General features: G+C 42.3%; 1 protein-coding gene across 1 annotated transcript in view; it reads right to left on the bottom strand.

Annotated features, from left to right (window-relative positions):
• Positions 1–22619, bottom strand: part of LOC127444766 (aminopeptidase Ey-like) — a 45221-nt gene extending 22602 nt beyond the window's left edge. The window contains exons 1-8 of the mRNA XM_051704320.1: positions 22552–22619; positions 19308–20045; positions 18805–18947; positions 15658–15797; positions 15431–15557; positions 15166–15320; positions 14976–15089; positions 10583–10726 (exon numbers count right to left, since the gene is read on the bottom strand). Coding sequence (XP_051560280.1) covers positions 10583–10726; positions 14976–15089; positions 15166–15320; positions 15431–15557; positions 15658–15797; positions 18805–18947; positions 19308–19897 — 1413 coding nt within the window. The 5' untranslated portion in view covers positions 19898–20045; positions 22552–22619. The remainder of the gene's footprint in view (positions 1–10582; positions 10727–14975; positions 15090–15165; positions 15321–15430; positions 15558–15657; positions 15798–18804; positions 18948–19307; positions 20046–22551) is intronic.

The following is a 22619-nucleotide window of genomic DNA, read 5'->3' on the forward strand; positions in this document are numbered from 1 at the left end:
AAAGAGGGAGGTAATTTAATGGCAGTGCCTCAATGAGTAAATCTACATGAGTTGATGTTCAAGCATGCTGGTTGAAAGACTTAAGTACACGGCGACTCATTTAGTGTATCTTCGTGATTTTATTATGATGGTTTAACTAGTATTGTAGACTACATTTATTTTTCAACATGCCTTTTTCAATAAATATCATTTTTAGCTAGTCTGGGAACTTTTACCTTTCTGCATGTTCGTGTCCGGTGGCAAACACAAGCCATCAGCAAATGATGGTAAACTTCTCGCCTTTTTTCTCTTTCCTTTTTGCAATATGGTCAGTGTCTTCATTGTTTGTTCGCAGAGTAAAACCAGGGGGAAAATAAGTCCTTAAACTGAAATATGCGATCACCTTCCATAGCTCATTCGCTCCAATTTTACCTCTCACGCCGTCACCAAAAGACAGATGTTATGTGCATTCTCCTGATTTGACTGCACCACAGTGGAAAAAGAAAGCATAACCAAGCCAGCTGGCCCAAATCGGCACGGAACAGTACGGTTTTGCGATGAGAACTGTTCGGCCCGATGGTGAAAAATTGACTATAGTTATGCTGCTTTAGTTAGGTCTGCCGGAACCAAAAACACTTCTCATATTATTTCAATTCAATTCAAAATGTATTTATAAAGCACTTTAAAAACAACAGAGTGTTCCAAAGTGCTGTACAATTACAAGAAAATAAAAATATCTTATAAAAAAAAAAAAAAATGAAATTAAAATACATAACAACAATACACAGCATAAATGCGACTGTTCAACACCTATTGATCATTATAAAGTAGGAAAGGCTCCACTAAACAGATACGTCTTAAGACAGGTTTTAAACATGTTTACAGAGGTTGAGGACCTAATAGATTGTGGTATTCCATTCCACAACTTTGGGGCAGCGACCAAGAATGCGTGATCTCTTTTACCTTTTAAGCGTGACCAGGGAACATCAAGGAGCAGCTGGTTATTAGATCTAAGCGATCTCTGGGAGCGGTGAAAATGAATAAGCTCAGAAATATATTCTGATGCCAGTCCATGTAGAGCTTTAAAAACATATAGCAACACCTTATATTGGTTCTATATTGAAAAGGTAGCCAGTGCAGTGATGCTAGAATAGGAAATATATGATCCCTTTTTCTTGTATTCATCAACAGTCTGGCTGCAGCATTCTGCACCCTTTGCAGTTGTGTAAGTGAGGACTGACTTACATCCAGATATAAAGCATTACAATAGTCAAGACATGATGAAATAAAGGCATGGATTACTTTCTCCAGGTCATTAAATGATAAGACAGATTTGAGTTTAGGGATATTTCTCAGTTGAAAGAAATTATTTTTCACAACTGAGTTTATCTGCCTGTCAAACTGTCAAAAATAAAACCAAGATTTTTGACATAGGCATGCAAATTAGATGACAGAGGACCTAGACACTCTGTGATATTATTAACACAGTTGCTAGAGCCAAAAATGATAATCTCTGTCTTTTTGTTGTTTAACTGGAGAAAGTTATTGTCCATCCAGCATTTTACATCTTTCAGACACTCAAAAAGAGATTTAACAGATACATCATCACCAGACTTCAAAGGGAGGTACATCTGTGTATTGTCAGCTTTATGCTGTGATTTTATGACAGTGATATGAAATAACATATTTTCTAAAAATAGCACCCAGGGGGAGCATATATTATGAAAATAATACTGGTCCTAAAGTGAAACCTTGAGGGACCCCACAGGTGATAGAAGCATGACTGAGCATGACTTCATGAGGATGAAGGTTTCCAATTTTGACAGAAAATTATCTATTGTGCAAATAAGAGGTAAACCAGCTTAGGGCAGTTCCTTGGATGCCAACATGCTGCCTTAGATGTTCAATAAGAATAGTATTATCAATCGTATCAAATGCTGTGCTAAGATCCAGCAGAACTAAAGCAACACAGCTACCAGAGTTCACTTTTAATAATAGGTCATTGGCTACTCTAAGAAGAGCTAATTCTGTGCTGTGACCAGATCTAAAACTGGAATGAAATTTATCAAAAACATTATTATTCATTAGAAATGATGTAAGTTGAGTAAAAACTATCTTTTCCAGTATCTTAGATATAAAATGTAGCTTAGAAATAGGCTGAAATTGTTTTGATCTAAAGGATCTAAGCTCATTTTTTTAAGAAGAGGCTGGACAACAGCATGCTTAAAGCTCAAAGGAACACAACCACTAGTCAGACTACAATTTATAATAGAGAGAATGCTTGGACCAATTATATCAATGAGCTCAACAAACAATTTTGGGGGAACCACATCACTGGATGAGGAAGTAGTTTTTAAGTGTGCAACAACATCCCTAATAAGAGAGCTCGACACTGGCTCAAATTGATTGAAATTATCAGAGCAAGCAGTTAAGATAGATACATCAGATAGAGGTGAAATGGATGATCTTATGCCCTAAATGTTTTCAATAATTGTTTTTAAAAACATTTCACAAGTATTTTCTTTATTATAGTATTTATAGTCTTAAATAGTACTTACGGATTATGAGCATTTTGTACAATTATATCAGAAAAATATTTGGCTCTTGCTGTTTTAATTGCTTTTTGATACTTAAACAGACACTCTCTTAGGACCTCATAAGATACCTGAAGCTTGTCTTTCTGCCATTTCCATTCTGCTCTCCTACACTGCTGTCTAAGAGACCGAGTATTTTCATTCAGCCATTGCTGAGTTCTAGTTTATGTCTCCTTAACTTGTAGGGAGCAACATGATCAAGAATATCTGTGCAAACTTTATTGAACATGGTAACCAATTCCTGTGGACCCACAGAAGAATAAGGGGACTTAATAGTTTCAGCTGATGAATGAGCACTAAATGCTACTGAAAACTGGCAGCTGTATTAGATGTAATTAATCGAGAGAAGTAAGACTGTCAATTTGGGAGATCACATGTAAAAGTACAATTAAATTATTTAATTCTGCTTTAAAGCGAATGGCATCTACGCTGACATTATTCTATTTGTTTTCCTGTCTCAACCTCGGGATACACATCCCAAGGTTACCAGAGCCTGCCAGATCCAGCTCCGGTCCTGCTTGATGTCCAACTCCCACTGCTATGTGTCGCTGAGAGATGACGACTAACTGCAGCCTGTGCCAGCCAGATATTACTTCAGTCTACTACGATGGACTTCACAGAGAATGAACTGATGCCAACTCCAACTGTAAGACATGGGATACTTCATGTGCCAGTGCCTGAACCTTGGATTTAAAATTGACCTCACCAAAATGACTTGCCAGATGAACTGTGATACACCTCACTGATCTCTGCCTGCATCACCTTGGTTTAATGATGGACCACACTCTTAAAATGAAATACATAGACTATCAATTAATTGCCAACAAAAGCCTTCATCAGCCAATTAACAAAAGACATTGCATCTATGTGAACTTCTGCAGTTAATCCAGGATGGACTTCAAAGATATTAGTCATTAATCTTACAGTTCCTACAAAATCTTTTTGTTTAAATATTGCCCCTACACACTTACTTAGTTCCCTATCTGTCACTCACTCGACATTGTGTCGATGTAGTGACACTAGGGGTCACTCTTGGGAGCCCGAGACACCTCTGGTCTTTGATAAAAGGCCATTGAAAATTGGCGAGTGGTATTTGTATGCCATTCCCCCAGACATACAGATATAAAAGGAGCTGGTATGCAACCACTCATTCAGATTTTCTCTTCGGAGCCGAATGGTCATGCTCACTGAGCTGAATTCCCAGGACTGTTCATGCACCTCTGCTGGATCTGACGGCGCATTTCAGCGGTTTCTCCCTCCTCTGCACTGGTGCAATGCAGAGAATGCCCCTGGGCACTTCGGCAGAAATAAAAGAGTATATTTCTCTAAAAGAGTATATTTCTCTAAAAGATTATATTTCTCTAAAAGAGCGGCACACACGGAACATCTTTTAAAGACGTGTCTTTCTAAAGATGCTTTTCCGATTGTGTGTTATTCCTGGTTGCGCTCGTTATCTCTCGCCTTCTGACGGTCACGATCACTGTCTTTCGTGTCTGGGCACTGCTCACGCGGAGACAGCATTCATGGATGGTCATGTTCTCATTGATAGGACATGTCTATGGCAACGATGCGGTCGCGGCTCGCCTTCATAAGAAAGAAAGCCACCCCAGAGGCTCCCTGCCTCGGTCCTTTTACCCACGGGTATGAGGCCAGCGCAGCTAGCACTGGGGGCGATTTGGGGACCCCAATGGGACCGCCTCCACCGGGTATCCCCCATTGGACCTCCCATTCCCCAGCACGCTCGTCTGCCCCGATCGGGCTTCCGGATGAGTCCGCCGGCTAGTCTCACGGCGAGTTCGACCTCTTATTCGGAGCCCGCGAAAGTGATGAGCTCTCGAGCACAGCATCGGAGAGCGAGCTCGTCCAGTCGGAAGCCTCAGCTGGGCTCCTCCCTTCGGGGACGATTGCCCAGTCACAGGCTGATGCGGAGATGATGATGTGCTTTCCCAGGCAGCCGTGAGCATCGGCTAGAGTGGAACCCTCTGCTCTTCCCTGAACCCTCGCGGCTCAATGATTGGTTCCTGGGCTCGCAGCGCCGCTCAAAGCCATGCCCTGCCACTGTTCCTTTCTTCCCGGAAGTGCATGAAGAGCTGACAAGGTCGTGGGAGGCACTTTTTACTGCCCGGTCCCGATCTTTCCAGCTTCCCCGCCCACACTACCCTCGATGTTGGGGCGAACAGGGGCTATTCGGCAATCCCCCGGTGGATAAAGGTGCTCGCGGTGCACCTATGCCCGCAGAGCGCTGCCACCTGGTGCGGGTGCCCAAAGCCCCCGTCCAAGGCCTGTAGGTTTACGTCGTCTCTGACGGCCAAGGCCTACAGTGCCGCTGGACAAGCCTCCTCCGCCCTGCACGCCATGGCTCTCCTGCAAGTCCGCCAAGGCGCTAAAGGAACTGCACGAGGGTAGTTTCGCCCCGGGATTGATGCAGGGACTGTGCTCGGCAACCGACCAGCCGAGGTCACGGCACGGCCTCTCGGGCAGACGATGTCCACATTAGTGGTCCAGGAGCACCAACTTTGGCTCAACCTGGTCGAGATGGGTGAGGCCGACAGGACACGATTCCTTACTGCCCCCATCTCCCAGGCTGGCCTATTCGGCGACACCATCAAGGACTTTGCCCAGCAGTTCTTGACGGTGGAGCAGTAGACGGATGCTAGCCGGCATATCCTGCCCCGGCGCGGCTCAGGATCCTGCACCCCGTCTACTCATCGCCAAGGGCATCCCCCTGCGGTGACTGCACCGGCTCTGCCGCAGCCCGCCCCTTCGGCCTGGCCCCGGCGTGGAGCCCACCGCAGGAAGCAGATGCCACCCGTCTCGCAGCCACCCAGAACCCGTGAAAGGCTTCAAAGCGCCCTTGAGACAGGCGACCCAGGGACGACGAAACCCGCTGCTCTGGAGCTGGTAAGCAGATCTCTCCATCTTTTTGTTACCTTTTGCATTTAATTGCGCTGCATGCCCAAGTGGCTGCAGTACTCAAGAGTTCAGCAGGAGCGTTTTCCTTGTTCCCTGGGTCACGTATCTGGTGTGCACGGCTGTCATCACGACCACCGTCCACCACTTTATTTGGCATGTTTGGCGCTCCAGCGGCGGTCTCCCACCCCTGAGCGCCCAGCTGTGGCACAAATCCGCCCCCGATGTGACAGTCTCCACGGGTCACGAGGACAGGCCTCTTCCTCCCCCATCCCAGGCTGTTCCGGGGGTGGTCACAAGGAGCCAGGTAAGTGCTTCGATGACCTTAGACTCAGCACGGCCACGACGTGGTGTGGCATCTCAAGCTCCGCCCTGCCGCGAGGCCCCACCTGCTGGTACATCCGATGACGTTGTCCCTTTGGTCCCCCTTGCACGGAACTTGGACGCGTGGCTTGCGCTTTCCAATCCGTCATGATGGCTGGTCCGGACAGGTTCAGCGGTGTCCACTTCACCTTGGTGAAGGACGAAAACCCTGCTACCTTGCGCGGAGATCGCTACCCTCCTACAAAAGTGTGCGATAGAACCTGTCCCTCCAGCCGAGATGAAGAAGGGGTTTTACAGCCCCTACTTCATCGTACCGAAAAAGGCGGTGGGTTGCGGCCAATCTTGGACCTGTGAATGCAGAACTAGGCTTTACACAGACTCCCGTTCAAGATGCAGATGCAAAAACGCATTCTGGCGAGCGTCTGGCATCAAGATTGGTTCACGGCGGTAGACCTGAAGGACGCGTACTTCCACGTCTCAATTCTTCCTCAACACAGACCCTTCCTGCGGTTTGCATTCGAGGGTCAGGCATATCAGTACAAGGTCCTCCCTTTCGCCTGTCCCTGTCTCCTCGCATCTTCACGAAGGTCGCAGAGGCAGCCCTTGCCCCGCTAAGGGAGGTGGGTATTCGCATTCTCAATTATCTTGATGACTGGCTAATCTTAGCTCACTCTCGGGACATGTTGTGCACACACAGGGACTTGGTGCTCTCACACCTCAGCCGACTAGGGCTTCGGGTCAACCGGGAAAAGAGCGAGCTCCTCCCGGTTCAGAGCATCTCTTTTCTCGGTTTGGAGTTGGACTCGGTCTCTTTGACAGCATGCCTCACGAACGAGCACGCCCAGTCGGTGTTGGTCTGTTTGAAGGCGTTCAAACAGAAAACAGCGGTTCCACTGAAACTTTTTCAGAGGCTCCTGGGGCATATGGCATCCTCAGCGGTGGCCACCCCGCTCGGGTTGATGCATATGAGACCGCTTCGGCACTGGCTTCAGACTCGAGTCCCGAGATGGGCGTGGTGCCGCGGGGCACATTGCGTGGTCATCACGCCGGTCTGTCACCGTCTTTTCAGCCCTTGGACCAACCTATCGTTTCTATGGGCAGGTGTTCCCCTAGAACTGGTCTCCAGGCGTGTCGTGGTCACATCGGGCGCCTCCAAAACAGGCTGGGGTGCTGTTTGCAATGGGCACGCAGCCGCCGGCTTGTGGACGGGCCCGCGACTGCATTGGCACATCAACTGCCTCGAGTTGTTGGCAATTCTGCTCGCCCTGTGGAGGTTTTGGCTGTTGATCCAGGGCAAGCACGTGTTAGTTCAGACAGACAACACGGCAATGGTAACATATGTCAACCGCCAAGGTGGTCTACGCTCTCGTTGTATGTCACAACTTGCCCGCCGTCTCCTCCTCTGGAGTCAGCAGCACTTCAAGTTGCTGCGAGCCATTCACATCCCGGGCAACCTCAACACTACAGCGGATGTGCTGTCATGACAGGTTACCCTCAGGGGAGAGTGGAGACTCCACCCTCAGGTGGTCCAGCTGATTTGGTGTCGATTCAGACAGGCACAGGTGCACCTGTTCGCCTCCCAAGAATCCTCCCCACTGCCCGCTCTGGTATGCCCTGACCGAGGCCCCCCTCGGCATAAACACGCTGGCACACAGCTGGCCCCCTGGCATGCGCAAATATGCGTTTTCCCCCAGTGAGCCTACTTGCACAGACCCTGTGCAAGGTCAGGGAGGACGAGGAGGAGGTCGTCCTGGTAGCACCTTACTGGCCCACCCAGGCGTGGTTCTCGGACCTCACGCTCCTCGCGACAGCCCCCCTGGTGAATTCCCCTGAGGAAGGATCTTCTTTCTCAGGGACGGGGCACCATCTGGCACCCGCGACCAGACCTCTAGAATCTCCATGTCTGGCCCCTGGACGGGAAGCGGAAGACCTAAGCGGTCTACCACCTGTGGTGGTAGACACGATCACTCAGGCTAGGGCCCCCTCTATGAGGTGCCTGTATGCCTTTAAGTGGCGTCTGTTCGCTAAGTGGTGTTCTTCCCGTCGGGAAGACCCCCAGAGATGCGCAGTCGGATCAGTGCTTTCCTTCCTGCAGGAGAGATTGGAAGGGAAGCTGTCCCCTTCCACCTTGAAGGTGTACATTGCTGCCATAGCAGCACACCATGACGCAGTCGATGGTAAGTCCTTAGGGAAGCACAACCTGATCATCAGGTCACTAAGAGGTGCCAGGAGGCTGAATCCCTCCAGACCGCACCTCATTCCCTCATCGGACCTCTCTGTAGTTCTTCAGGGTCTACAGAGAGCCCCCTTTGAGCCTTTGCAGTCAGCCATGCTTAAGGCACTCTCCTTGAAGACTGCCCTCCTGACTGCGCTCACTTCCATCAAGAGGGTAGGTGACCTGCAAGCGTTCTCTGTCAGCAAAACGTGCCTGGAGTTCGGTCCGGGTTACTCTCACGTGATACTGAGACCACGACCGGGCTATGTGCTCAAGGTTCCCACCACCCCTTTTAGGGACCAGGTGATGAACCTGCAAGCGCTGCCCCAGGAGGAGGCAGACCCAGCCCTGTCGTCGCTGTGTCCGGTGCGCACTTTACGCATCTATTTGGATCACACGCACAGCTTTAGAATCTCCGAGAAGCTCTTTGTCTGCTTTGGTGCACAGCGGAAATGAAGCACTGTCTCCAAGCAGAGGATCGCCCCCTGGCTCATTGACACCATAACTATGGCATATGTCGCCCATGACATGCCGCCCCCGGTAGGGCTACGAGCCCATTCTACCAGGGGTGTAGCGGCTCCCTGGGCCCTGGCCAGGGGTGCCTCTCTAACAGACATTTGCAAAGCAGCAGGCTGGGTAACACCCAACATTTGTGCAAGGTTCTATAACCGGTTTCGTCCCAGGTAGTGGCACACAGCACAAGCGGATAAGCCTGGGATAGCCGGCCGGGTGTATCACTTGCACATTGCACCTTCCACCTCCTTTTGAGCTGAAGACGTGCACCATTAATTCCCAGTAGTGTTCACAAGTTTGTTCCCTGGTTGACTTCCTCTGAGCTCTATGGCAGTCGAGTTTTCAGAGATATTCGCTGCTGGCCCAGTACACACGCTAACTAAGAGCACTGTTCTGGGGTAGGTGCTCCGTATGTGGCGGTTCCCTGTAAGGCTAACCCCATGCGATATATATATCTTCTGCTAATTCGTTTCCCTGTTGGCAAACTGCATCTTCCTTGGGCAGAGCCCCTCTGCCCCAGTCTCCATGTTTGTAGTAACTCCTCCCCCATTGGGCAGGATCTACCTTGAAGACTCTCCAAATGGTTGGAAAGACCATGTGACGTATTTTTCCACTTAAATATCCCCCCCTCTCTTTGGGCAAGGTGTGGTCTCCACTATGTCTTCCCCTTGGGAGGGACACCTCCCGACTAGACCTGGTGGCCCAGTTGGACAATCCCCCTTCTTTTTTAGGGAGTGGAAAAAAGAAGGGGAAAGAGGCCACGACTGGGTTAAGCCTGTCTCTATCTTTTGGGTAGTCGACTTGTCCCCAAAAAGGGCCGTTTGACACTCATAACTATGTTGGGGGAGGTTACGTGTCGACCTGGTGTGTTGGCTATGAGGCATGCAGTAGTCTGCCCACCACACACCGCCAGTTCATGTAACACAGTTCAGCCAATTGTGGCGTTTCGTATAGGGACCCCTAGTGTCACTACATCGACACAACGTCGAGTGAGTGACAGATAGGGAACGTCATGGTTACTTGTGTAACCTCCGTTCCCTGATGGAGGGAATGAGACGTTGTGTCCCTCCTGCCACAATGCTGAACTACCCGCTGAAATGGCCGGACCTTATATCGGCTCCTCAGCATAAAACCTGAATGAGTGGTTGCATACCAGCTCCTATACCCGTATGTCCGGGGGAGTGGCATGCAAATACCACTCGCCAATTTTCATTGGCCTTTTATCAAAGACCAGAGGTGTCTCGGGCTCCCAAGAGTGACCCCTAGTGTCACTACATCGACACAACGTCTCGTTCCCTCCATCAGGGAACGGAGGTTACACAAGTAACCATGACGTTTACTACTTTTAAACCATGACTTGCACAACACAAATATTGGCATTATATTCATGCTGTTTAGCCAGAGGGGAACTGGCCCCCACAGTGAGCCTGGTTTCCCCTAAGGTTATTTTTCTCCATTAACCATCTTATGGAGTTTTGTGTTCCTTGCCACAGTCGCCTTCGGCTTGATCACTGGGGTTCTATATACAATTATTTATTTAATGAATTAATTGATTTTTTAGTTGAAGACACAATTTACAATCACATTTTTATCAAACAGCACAATGATGACTCTAAGTCATTACAGATATTACAGCTTCATTTTCTGTTGAAGCATGATTTTCTGTAAAGCTGCTTTGAAACGATGTGTGTTGTGAAAAGCACTATACAAATAAAAATGACTTAACTTGGCAAGACTATGAGATCTGTTTCACTTGTTTTATCATTTGCCAGGTAAAAGCTCACTTATGTGTGATGTAATGGCACACCTCTACTCAACAAGCTGCAATATTTGATTTCATTTTATTCATGTCTGCAGCACAAACGGTGCAGGACCAGATGCACACAAAATTTTAACCAGGATTAGGGGTTTGTTCAAATCCCTGTACAATAACAATAATGATGCTTGCCTTACCAGATACCATTATAACTGGTCAGTGATGACAACCTGTGTTTAGATTCCATCATAAACAACAAGACTCTCAAGGTAATTCATCAGATGTCTCTACCTTGCTGTAGGATATGGTGCTGAACATTTCACTTATTTCCGAAGGGGTGTTGACCTCTTCTTCCTTCCGAGAAAGGGGATGAGAGGAGGTCAGACTGTCCACTGCAAATGCTCTTTGCAGATCATACACAATGATCTGGTCTTTCTGGTGAGGGACAAAGATTACAAATTACAGGTCATCATGATGAACAAAACAATGCAATGTTTTTTTTTTTTTTACTTGTCCATGGAGGTACTCTCACGGTCCTGTCACTCTGACAGTCTGGGTTTTTGTCTGACAGGACCTTGGCATTATCGTCCCATGTCTGTCATGTGTTTCTTTGTCTGTCTTTGTGTGAGTGCGCGGTTTATGTTGTCTGTCTGTTATTGACGTGGGTGCATCGCGCTTATGTAATCTTGTCTCTCGCGAACACAGGTGCGCCACGCGTTGCGCTCATATTGCATGCCCAGGTTGCGAGCTGTCTTCATGTTGTGCTGAGGTTCAGTCACTTCAGTCTAAGGTGTCAGGTGTGTGTGTGGCTGAACTCTCGCACAGGTGTCCCATCTTGTTTTTGTCACCTGTTGTGTGCATCATGTGGCGTTTGCCTCCCGACGTACGCTTAGGTTTTGTTTATTGTGAGAATGTGTGGCAGCGCTTTGTTTGCTGTTGCTACGCATTCTCTCGTCTTGTTTGTCTGTTGGCATGGGCATATATTGCCTCATTGTCTTGGCGATGTGAGCTCATGCCATTCGGGTGTTTTGTTGTCTTGTGAGAGCACGTGACTTTTTTTTGTTTCTGTATCGCTGCGTGTCTCTCTGTCTTACATCATACCCCACCTTCTTGTTTGCCCATTATTAGTTTATTAATCACACCTGCTCTGTCTTGTTAACCTGTTGATTGTTCTCCCTATTTTAGTCTCCTTGCGTTTGCTGTCCAGGGCCAGTTCATCTTGTTTCCAGTCGGTCTGTTGGTTGGTGTGTTGGTTCGTGTTCTTGTTATTCCCTGTACCCATTTCCAGTCCAGTCGGTCCTGTTATTCACCATTACCCTCTGCCCCAGCCTGGATACCTTTTCCCCATATGGGGTAGTTTATGTTTTTTTCTCCCTTGTGGGAGTTTTCATTTGTTTTTTATTTATTTTGAATTAATAAATTCCCTTTTTATTTTCAACTCTGCGTTTGGGTCCTGCCTCAGAGGGGAGTGAAAAGTAGAAGTTAAATTTACTCCATGCTCATTGATCATCATTCCTTGTGGATGGACAATTAACAAGGGTTAATAAAGCAATACACCATGAAAGGCTGTCTTACAGTGATTTTGCCACAGGTAAGGGGTGGAAAACTCTTTGTAAAGCACAGCTTGTGGATTATTGCATTAATAAAATACAGATAACAGCAATGATTAAGAGACAACAATGATAAAAGACACACAATGTCCAACAAGTAGTTGCATTATTATTATATAAGTTACATATTCATAATTATTATTATTAATAGTTAATAGTAACATAGCATTATTATCAATGGTAACACTTTATAATCAGGTTCAATTCATTAACATTAGTTAATGCGTTAGGTATCATGAACTAACAATGAACAATATACTGTATTTTTTACAGCATTTGTACATTTTTGTTAATGTTAGTTAATAAAAATACAATTGTTCATATTTAGTTCATGTTGGTTCAAAGTGTTTTAACTAATGTTAACATATATATTTTTATTATCAAAAGTATAATTATATGTATAAGTATATGGTAAAAATAACAAGATTAATAAATGCTGTAAAAGTATTTTTCTTTGTTAGTTCATGTTAACTAATGTTAACAAATAGACCCTTATTCTAAAATGTTACCTTTCAATAATAATCAGAATAAAAAAAATCTTCTGCCAAGTGAAAGTTGTGTTGTGTTTACACTCTTTGTAAGCCAACCAATGGTAGTTGTGTCTGCTCATTAAACTGGGATAGAAATATTGTAACACAGGAAAGTTTACACACTTTACCATTAACCATCAGAGACCCAGCATAGCAGAATCGCAATGTTTGTTGAAAGCAACTACATAATACCGAATTTTCATTAAATATGGGTAAAAATCTACACATAACAATAGCTGACATAATAAAATTTATCACAACAACTTTTTGGTGAGAAAAAAAAATGCATATTAACACTTTCGTAACAAATTTTGCAATTTTCCAAGCAAGTAGAATTTCTTAATTCCCAACAAGTTTACTGACTGAAAAATAATTAAATACCCTGAAAATATCAACTTTCATAAAAAAAAAATAAAAAAATTAAGTTAAGCAAAAATGCAACGCTGGGCATTGGAGCCTATATTCAGTAAATCACAGATAAACTATTCCAAATCATTTCCAGCTGTATTCTTTGCTGTTCTGTCATTAAGGGGCCGTTTACACGACAATGTTTTCAACTAAAAACGGAACACTTTTTATGCGTTTTGGCTGTTCGTTTACACGACAACGGCGTTTTGGGGCCTGAAAACGCAAACTTTTGAAAACAGGTTTCAAAGTGCAAGTTTTTGAAAACGATGACATCATGCGCACGCGTATTACATGTTATATAAAGAATTATGGATTGATAGGCATCAGTTTGAGATGTATCATTATCATTATGAATACTGGTGTCTGTGCAAATAACAATAAGCAGCCATTTATTCATTTGGAGTGTTTTGTATGGAGTGTGAACATTGTATAGTAGGCAGAACCTGCAATTTGAAAATCTTGAAATTAATGTATGGATTCATATGGGAAAAAATTTATTTATTTACTTAATTTAATTTTATGTACCTTTACCATGCAATTCATTCACCCACCGCTTATGTATATAGCCTATATACAGAGATGTGATGCCATGTACAGTATTCAATGATATGCTTAGAATATGAAAACATGAGGCAGTGAAAATGCATGTTAGATCCAGTGTACACAAGACCTCTCTCTCTGTCAGAACATATCCATATATCGTAGTTCTGTCTGATATCCAAAACCAGTCAACATCAACAGCTTGTTATGTTAACTTACTCTCCTACCAGCCCAAGAGTCAGCAGGGGGAATACAGAAGAAGGCAGGAGACGAAGTGATGGTAAAAATGAGCAGAGTTTATTGAATAATCTTGAGAGTTCAGTCTATATGCATGCATGCGAGTGCTTCAAAAAAACGCGCGAGACATTCAAAACTACAATGGCGGACTACAGGACTGTGTTTGTGCTGCTCAAGGTTTTGAGTCTATTGACGCTTCTCCAGCAAAGTAATTGTAGTAATAAAGCAACCTCATCGTCCGTCGAGACAAAATTGCTCGATGCTTTCGCCAACTTCATTGTTTGTATTCACCGCTCTGTGGAAGAATGCTTATGTGCGCAGGCGCGTAGTGTTTCTTTACAAAGTAAAATTGCGAACTACTGGCCTGGCATGCATAATACAGCATTTTTAGTAGTTTTCATGGATCCGTGTGAACGGGGATCGTTTTGACAATGATGTCGTCTTTACAATCTTTTCAAAAATGCAAAGGAAAAACTTTTCCGTTTTAAGTACATCGTTGTCGTGTAAACGTAGCCTAAAAATGGTTTTATAGTATTCTTGGTATATTAAATATAAGACATTAGAGATGTGTGTTTTTATTGCGTTTAAATAAGCAAAAATATATTATCAATATTACTTATCATTAGTTTTGAATTTACCCTTACTGCTTGTAATATATATATATATTTGTGGGTAATGTTTTAAAAAAAAAGGTTACATTTGTTAACATTAGTTAACATGAACTAACAATAAACAATATTTTTACAGTATTTATTTATCTTGGTTAATGTTAAATTCAACATATACTAACACATTATTAAAAGTTGTATATGTTACCATAGTCAATGCACTATGAACTAACAATGAGCAATTGTATTTTTTATTAACTAACATTAACAAAGTTTAATAAATATTGTAAAAATACAGTATATCATTCAGTTCATGATACCTAGTGCATTTACTCATGTTAACAAATGTAACCTTATTTTAATGTGCTACCCTTTTGTGTGTTGATTTTGTGTGTGGATTTTGCTTGCTGTCTAAAAAACAGTGGTGAAATTTTGCAACCCTAAATGCAAGTTTTTCCTAAATTTACCCCCCTCAAAAAATATGCATAAAAATCATAATTTTTGCAACTAATTTCTACCTAAAAACACATAAAGGAGGTACAGAATATACTGTATATACCAATATTTGGGTCTCTGAGAGTTAAATACGGTTAGAGCTGACTTTCCATGTCTCTGAGCTCTAATGTCCATTCATCTTGATAGCTGGTTAGTTATTATTGTAAGAGAATGGTTGGCTAATGGGTATCTTAACTTTATTTCAAAGAGCCAGAGAGTGACTATTTAATACAAATCCTGTGAATGTGGCTCTTACAATGTTCCAGGTCGGCTCCACATAATCAGCGCCCAGATATTCCACATATGAAGCAAACCCTTCGTTCAACCAGAGATCATTCCACCATTTCAGCGTCACAAGATTTCCAAACCACTGGAAGACATGAATCACATGGCAAACTATGTGAAATAAAAAGGACTCAACATCCTTTTGTTGGACTGTGACGTACCATGTGAGCCAGTTCGTGAGAAACCACAGTCACAATCATCTGTTTGTTGCCATTGGCAGATATCTGGGGGTCATATAGAAGGGCCGTCTCTCTGTAAGTGACAAGACCCCAGTTTTCCATGGCACCAGATTTGAAGTCAGGCAGAGCAATCTGGTCTAGAAAAGAGGAGAAATCCTGTTTTTTTTTGGGGGGGGGTTTTGAAAACTGTAAATACTGTACGGAACTCTGTCACCATTCACTTTCATTGTATGGAACATTTTGGTACCTGACTTAGAAAGTGGATAGCTCGTGTTGTAGTACTTCTCGAAGAACTCCAGTATTGGCTGGGTGATGCTGAGTGCGTAGTCTCCTTGTCCCTCTTCGATGGCTTTTTTCCGTGCCCATATTCTAACCTTTGACAAGGCACACAAAAATTTTATGAATCGGATACTTAAAATACATGCCTGTACAAATAAATGAGTTAAAATCAATAAATATGTGTGAAGTAACTACCAAAACACCCTTGTTGTTTTTAGCATTGATGTACGTAAAATCACTGACAACAAATGCTACAAGATACGTTGACATCCTCTTTGTGGGCTCAAATATCGTCCTGGTAACAGCAGTTCCATCGATGATGACATTTTCTGTCTCTGAGATTTATAAAAATAAATAAAAATATTCAAGTTGATATTGAAGTTGTTTTACTTGAACAAAACCACAAGGAAAATTAGCTTTTTCAATACTTTATTTAACAAAAATATCAATAGATGTGATATTCTTCTGTGGAAAAAGTAAGTACACCCTTGGCCTCAGAAGCTAGTATTTCCCCCTTTAGCAGAAATAACTTCTCGTAGGCGTTTTGCATAGTTGTCCACCAGTCTCTGACATCGGCTTGCTGAAATTTTTCACCATTCTTCCTTGCAAAATTCTTTCAGCTGCAAGATGTTTGAGGGTTTTCTTGCATGTACTGCCCATTTCAAATCCCCCCACAACATTTCAATGGGATTCAAATCTGGGCTTTGACTAGGCCATTTTATAACCCTCCATTTCTTCTTTTTGAGCCATTCCTTGGTGGATTTGCTAGTGTGTTTAAGATCATTATCGTGTTGAAAGATCCACTTCTGGTTCAACTTCAACTTTCGGACAGATGATCTCACATTATCTTCAAGCACTCTTTGATATGATGCAGAATTCATAGTTGAATGAATGCATGCAAATTGCCCATTCCCTGAGGCAGCAAAGCAGCCCCAAACCATAACGTTACCACCACCGTGCTTCACAGTTGGTATGAGGTTCTTCTCCTAAGAAGCTGTCTTTGGTCTGCACCAAACATGTGTACTGTTACTGTGGCCAAACAACTCTATCTTTGATTCGTCTATCCAGAGCACATTATTCCAAAGGCCTGCTCTTTGCCTATATGTTCATTGGCAAACTGTAGTTTGTGGGGTCATTGGGGGGTTTGACATTGGCCCTGCTTGCAAAGCATAATTTGAGCAAAAGGCATCACGTTTGCTTGGTTTGCTTATGATCTGATAAGAACAGGCTTGAAGCTAATGGTAGCTGAGGGAATAATTGTAGGGAAAACAAACACAGTTGAAGTGATTGGAACATCAGGAAGACAGATGCTGTGGTTAAAAAATGTCAACAGAATGATACATAATGACACATAACCAACAATCATGACTCAAGAGCCACACAAAATATGCAATAATTTCATGAGAACAATGCTGACTTTGTACTTTAAAGAGGATGAGACAGACAGGCAACAATACTGACCTCTACTATATATATATACCATATATGCATAAAAATCATTTTATATATATATATATATATATATATATATATATATATATACATATATATATATATATATATATATATATATATATATATATATATATATATATATATATATATATATATATATATATATATATATATATATATATATATATATAGTAGAGGTCGGTATTGTACATAAAGTACATACATATATATATATACAGTCATGAGAAAAAGAAAGTACACCCTCCTTGACTTCTATGGTTTTACGTATCATGACATAATACAAATTATCTGGTCCTTAGCAGGTCTTAAAATTAGGTAAATACAACCTCAGATAAACAACAACACATGGCATATTACACCATGTCATGATTTATTGTGAAAAACTAAGTACACCTTATGATTCAATAGCTTGGCTCTGGAAAAAGACAGTGTGGTTGTTTCAAGGAGCACAATACTAAGATACTTGAACAAAAATGAGCTGCATGATCGAGTTGCCAGAAAGAAGCCAATGCCACAAAAAAGCCCGGTTACAATATGCCCGACAACACCTTGACACGCCTCACAGCTTCTGGCACACTGTAATTTGGAGTGACAAGACCAAAATAGAGCTTTATGGTCACAACCATAAGCGCTATGTTTGGAGAGGGGTCAACAAGTATTGTGTTCCTTGAAACAACCACACTGTCTTTTTCCAGAGCAGCCTGTATTTCTCCTGAGGTTACCTGTGGGTTTTTCTTTGTATCCCAAACAATTCTTCTGGCAGTTGTGGCTGAAATCTTTCTTGGTCTACCTGACCTTGGCTTGGAATCAAGAGATCTCCGAATTTTCCACTTCTTAATAAGTGATTGAACAGTACTGACTGGCATTTTCATGGCTTTGGATATCTTTTTATATCCTTTTCCATCTTTATAAAGTTCCATTACCTGTTACACAGGTCTTTTGAGAGTTCTTTTCTGCTCCCCATGGCTCAGTATCTAGCCTGCTCAGTGCATCCACGTGAGAGCTAACAAACTCATTGACTATTTATACACAGACACTAACTGCAATTTAAAAAGCCACAGGTGTGGGAAATTAACCTTTAATTGCCATTTAAACCTGTGTGTGTCACCTTGTGTGTCTGTAACAAGGCCAAACATTCAAGGGTATGTAAACTTTCATCAGGGCCATTTGGGTGATTTCTGTTATCATTATGATTTAAAAAGGAGCCAAACAACTATGTGATAATAAATGGCTTCATATGATCACTATCCTTAAATAAAAGACAGGTTTTTTGCATGATCAGTCATATTTTCAAAATCAATGCCAAAGTTTCACAATTTCTGCCAGGGTATGCAAACTTTTGAGCACAACTGTATATATAATTTGTATTAATTTTTTATCCCCTTTTCTCCCCAATTTGGAATGCCCAATTCCCACTACTTAAATAGGTCCTCATGGTGGCACAGTTACTCACCTCAATCCAGGTGGTGGAGTACAAGTCTCAGTTGCCTCCGATTCTGAGAAAGTCAATCCACTCATTTTATCATGTGGCTCATTGTGCATGACATCGTGGAGACTTCTAGTATGTGGAGGCTTATGCTACTCTCTACAATCCCTGCACAACTTACCATGCGCCCCATTGAAAGCGAAAACCACTAATCGCGACCACGAGGAGGTTACCCCATGTGACTCTACCCTCCCTAGCAACCGGGCCAATTTGGTTGCTTAGGAGACCTGGCTGGAGCCACTCAGCACACCCTGGATCGCGACTCCAGGGGTGGTAGTCAGGGTCAATACTCGCTGAGCTCTCCAGGCCCCCGCATAGTGTATATATTGATTGTATGCTTCAATCTATCAATCTATTAAGTTAATGAGAGTTTCTCTTACTAATTTCTTGGCTGTTTGACAGTGCAATTGTTCCTGTGTCATGAATGAGAGTGATATGAAATACAGCTTTCATGCCAGGTTCGTCAAAACATGGAAAAGCTTTTCTAGCGTAGGTGGCCTGCATCTGAGTGATGGCAATAATTCTGGAAAACAGAAGAGCAATTCAAATGTTTAATCATAAAACCAACAAGTCATCTAATGTCAAATGAACGGCAAACGTTTCAACCATTTAAAGGCAGTTTCAGCTTTTCTTGTAGATTTTGATGTATAACATTCTTCTTCCATAGAAAGGAACATATTCAAGGAAAATATTTTCAGTAACACATGGTAGCCGAAAAAAGTACTTGGACACTTAAGCCAAGCTTAAAAAATTACTAAAGTTACTTTTATACTAATACAATGAAATTAATTAATTTTTAAGTGCGACTTATGTGTCTAAAATACTATTTTGACCACTGTATTATGCTGACCCAAACAGGTTTTGAAAAATTAAAATGCCTCACTTTTTTGTGCCATCTTCCATGTATTCACTCCTGTAGAAACCTTCCAGATCATCAGCAAGCTCCCCTCTGAATTCTGTATAGAGCCAGTAGTACTTTCCAGGTTTCAGTTTTCCATCCAGCTGAACCACCAAATAATGTGTTTCCGTCTGAAACCATGTTGTTTTTATGGTTGGAGCTGTTACACCACCAAAACCCATTAGCTTTGCATGGTGCCCCTTGAAGAGAGTCAAGTTCAGCTTGTTGGAGTGAATTAATATCAAGTCTGTCTTCTTCACACAAGTAAACATCACTCCAGAGTTCCCTGTGAAAATATACATTCCATTGACATCCATCACCAGACGGGGCCAAAGAGTCACATTGTAGTACTGAGGAGACAAAGTATCAGGCAGCCTGTATTTGTCCCAGGGTTCGTTTGAAGTATATGGGGTGGGCGGTACAGGTGATGTGGTTATGTCAGTGAATTTTGATGCATTTTTGGCCTTTTCTTGATTGTAAACAATGGATAATGTAATGATGGTTGCCAAGGCTATTGTTGCCAGTACCAAGGCTGCAGTGGCCATATGTTTGCTGATGTAATATCCTCTCCCCATGGCTGGCTCTGATCTGAGATGTGAACTTGAAGCAGTAGTTTACGTAATCATTCAGTTCATCGTGTTGCTGTTGAGATGATGCAAGCATGGCATTACTTTCAATAACAACAAACAGGTAGTTTCCATTTTCTGTGGTATAAGCAAATACCTAAAAGAAGCAAAAATTGTTACATTAAAGGAATTGTATGATTTTCTTTATTCTGATGGACACAAAAAGAGATGCTGGGTAGAACATTTCAGAATGATTTCACAGGAAAATCAGCGACAGAAAGTTGATTGTATTGTCTCTTATAAAAAGATGCTTTCCAAATGTCAGAAGTGCTCCTAGTGGCACTAGAAGATGTAACTGCAATTGTCTGCATACAAAACAATGATGAATGTATGTGACGTGAACAATGCATCCATTTTTCAGCAAAACTTCAGTATTTACATTAATATAGGCTACTCCTAACCCTAATGGATTAGCTTTATTCTGCCTTTATGTCCTTTTTGGAGCTTGGAAGTTTTGGACCATACACACTTGCATTGTATGTATATATTCACATCATAACTTCATTAAAATATCTTTGTTTGTGTTCTGCAGAGAAAGAATGTCATACGAGTTTGAAACTGCATAAGAGTGAGTAAATGATGAGAAAATTATCATTTTGGGGTGAACTATCCATTTAATATAACCATTATGCATACATAATTGAGCTTTAGTTAAAAAAAAAAAAAGTTACATATTGTCATATTATTAATCTGGATGTTCAGATGGATGATTACATCAGGCATGCATATGAGGTCTACTTCTCATCCAATCTGAGAAACCAGGCTTGGGCAAATTCTCTCTTCTGCAAACCAACGTATACACTGAGCCGACTTTTTTTTGTAAAGAATAGGCCTAATCTTTCCACTTGGGGGTGGGATATCTATGTGAAAGTTCAACTTACAGATGTTTTCACTCTGAAAAAAAAAAAAAAGAAGAAGAAGAAGAAGTGTAGTGGTCGCATAAGGAGGCAGTGAAAACATAATCATCATGACAAGCTCTGCCACGAAAAATATGAAATACATTCTATTACTCAGTATGAGTGACACACAATACAAATTTGATTAATAACCTTGATTGTTGAAAATGTTACCTTCTTGGCTTCTTGGAGAATCACTGCATTTTAAGATCCTTATGTCTTTAAAAATTCAACACTTCTACGTAAATGGTCAGATACACAGTAGTGGTCAACTGATAAGGGTTTTTCAGTGGCAGATGCTGATAACTAGAGAAAGGGGTGACTGATGGACGATATTTATGATTAATACAATTTAATTATTGCAGTGGAGATGTACACATATATCAGCCACAACATTAAAACCACTGACAGGTGAAGTGAATAACATTTATTATCTCGTTACAAAGGCACCTGTCAAGGGGTGAGATATGTTAGACAGCAAGTGAACAGTCAGTTCTTGAATTTCATGTGTTGGAAGGAGAAAAAAAATGGGCAAGCGTAAGGATCTGAACGACTTTGACAAGAGCGAAATTGTGATGGCTAGATGACTGGGTGCCTGCTCCAAAACGGCAGGTATTTTGGGGTGTTCCTGGTATGCAGTGGTTAGTACCTACCAAAAGTGGTCAAAAAAAGGACAACCGGTGAACCAGCGACAGGGTCATGGGCACCCAAGGCTCGTTAAGGCATGTGGGGAGCGAAGGCTAGCCCGTCTGGTCCGATCCCACAGAAGAGCTACTGTAGCAGAAATTGATGAAAAACTTAATGCTGGATATGCTAGAAAGGTGTCAGAACACACAGTGCATCGCAGCTTGCTGCGCATGCTGACCCCTGTCCATTGTGAACAGTTTATAAAATATGCATTTCTCTTCACTGTATTATAGCCAACTTGCGTCACAACTCACTTTTGGCACCCTTCGTGGACATTACTCCTGGAAAACGGAGAAGGATTTAGCTGCAGGCAAAGCTCCAAAAAGGGGTGATATATATATATATATATATATATATATATCATTTCAAAATTACAATTCATGTTTTTAGGAGTAAAATGTTTTTAATGAAGAAAAAATAGCTGAGTGCACCTTTAACACTTATTTATGAATAAATTACTTTTTTCAGTAATTCAGTTCAAAGTGGATGAAGAAGTAAAATGGACTTATCACAGGCTGTAACTTTGGGACCACTTTGATTTTACTTAAAAGATTATTGCAGCAATAAAACATGTTTTCAATCTTATTGTGTTAAGATGTTTTACAGTGTCCTCTAGTCACATACTTTGATCTTTCAGCATTAAAATTTAAAAGCTTTAGCTGGCATTTTGTCTTATAAAATCTGAGAGTTTAAAACATTTGTTTTTATCCTGGAAGCAAACTATCTCAAACTTATGTCTAAAACTATCTTCACCTGGAAGTCATTTGAGGTACCTAAATATACATAGACACATTCTCTGTGACCCTCTCAAATATGAAACACCCATACTGCTGTCCAAACCAAAAAGAAAAAAAAAGTGACATCTCATCCATTAACCATAACTCTGGAGAGTTAAGCAGCAATGAAGAAATAGAAATCACAAGTTTTTCTTTAGACAAAATACTAATTTCTTTAGTCACATCAGCATAGCTAACACATGCTTGACTAAGAAGAACAGACGAGAGTAAAAATTGCACATACCAGGTATCCATAGGAAAGTAGGAGTATAAGCGTAGATGATGAGGCTAATGGGAAACACACTCTCTCCC

This window comes from Myxocyprinus asiaticus, chromosome 1 (genome assembly GCF_019703515.2).
Source record: "Myxocyprinus asiaticus isolate MX2 ecotype Aquarium Trade chromosome 1, UBuf_Myxa_2, whole genome shotgun sequence".
Lineage (NCBI taxonomy): Eukaryota > Metazoa > Chordata > Actinopteri > Cypriniformes > Catostomidae > Myxocyprinus > Myxocyprinus asiaticus.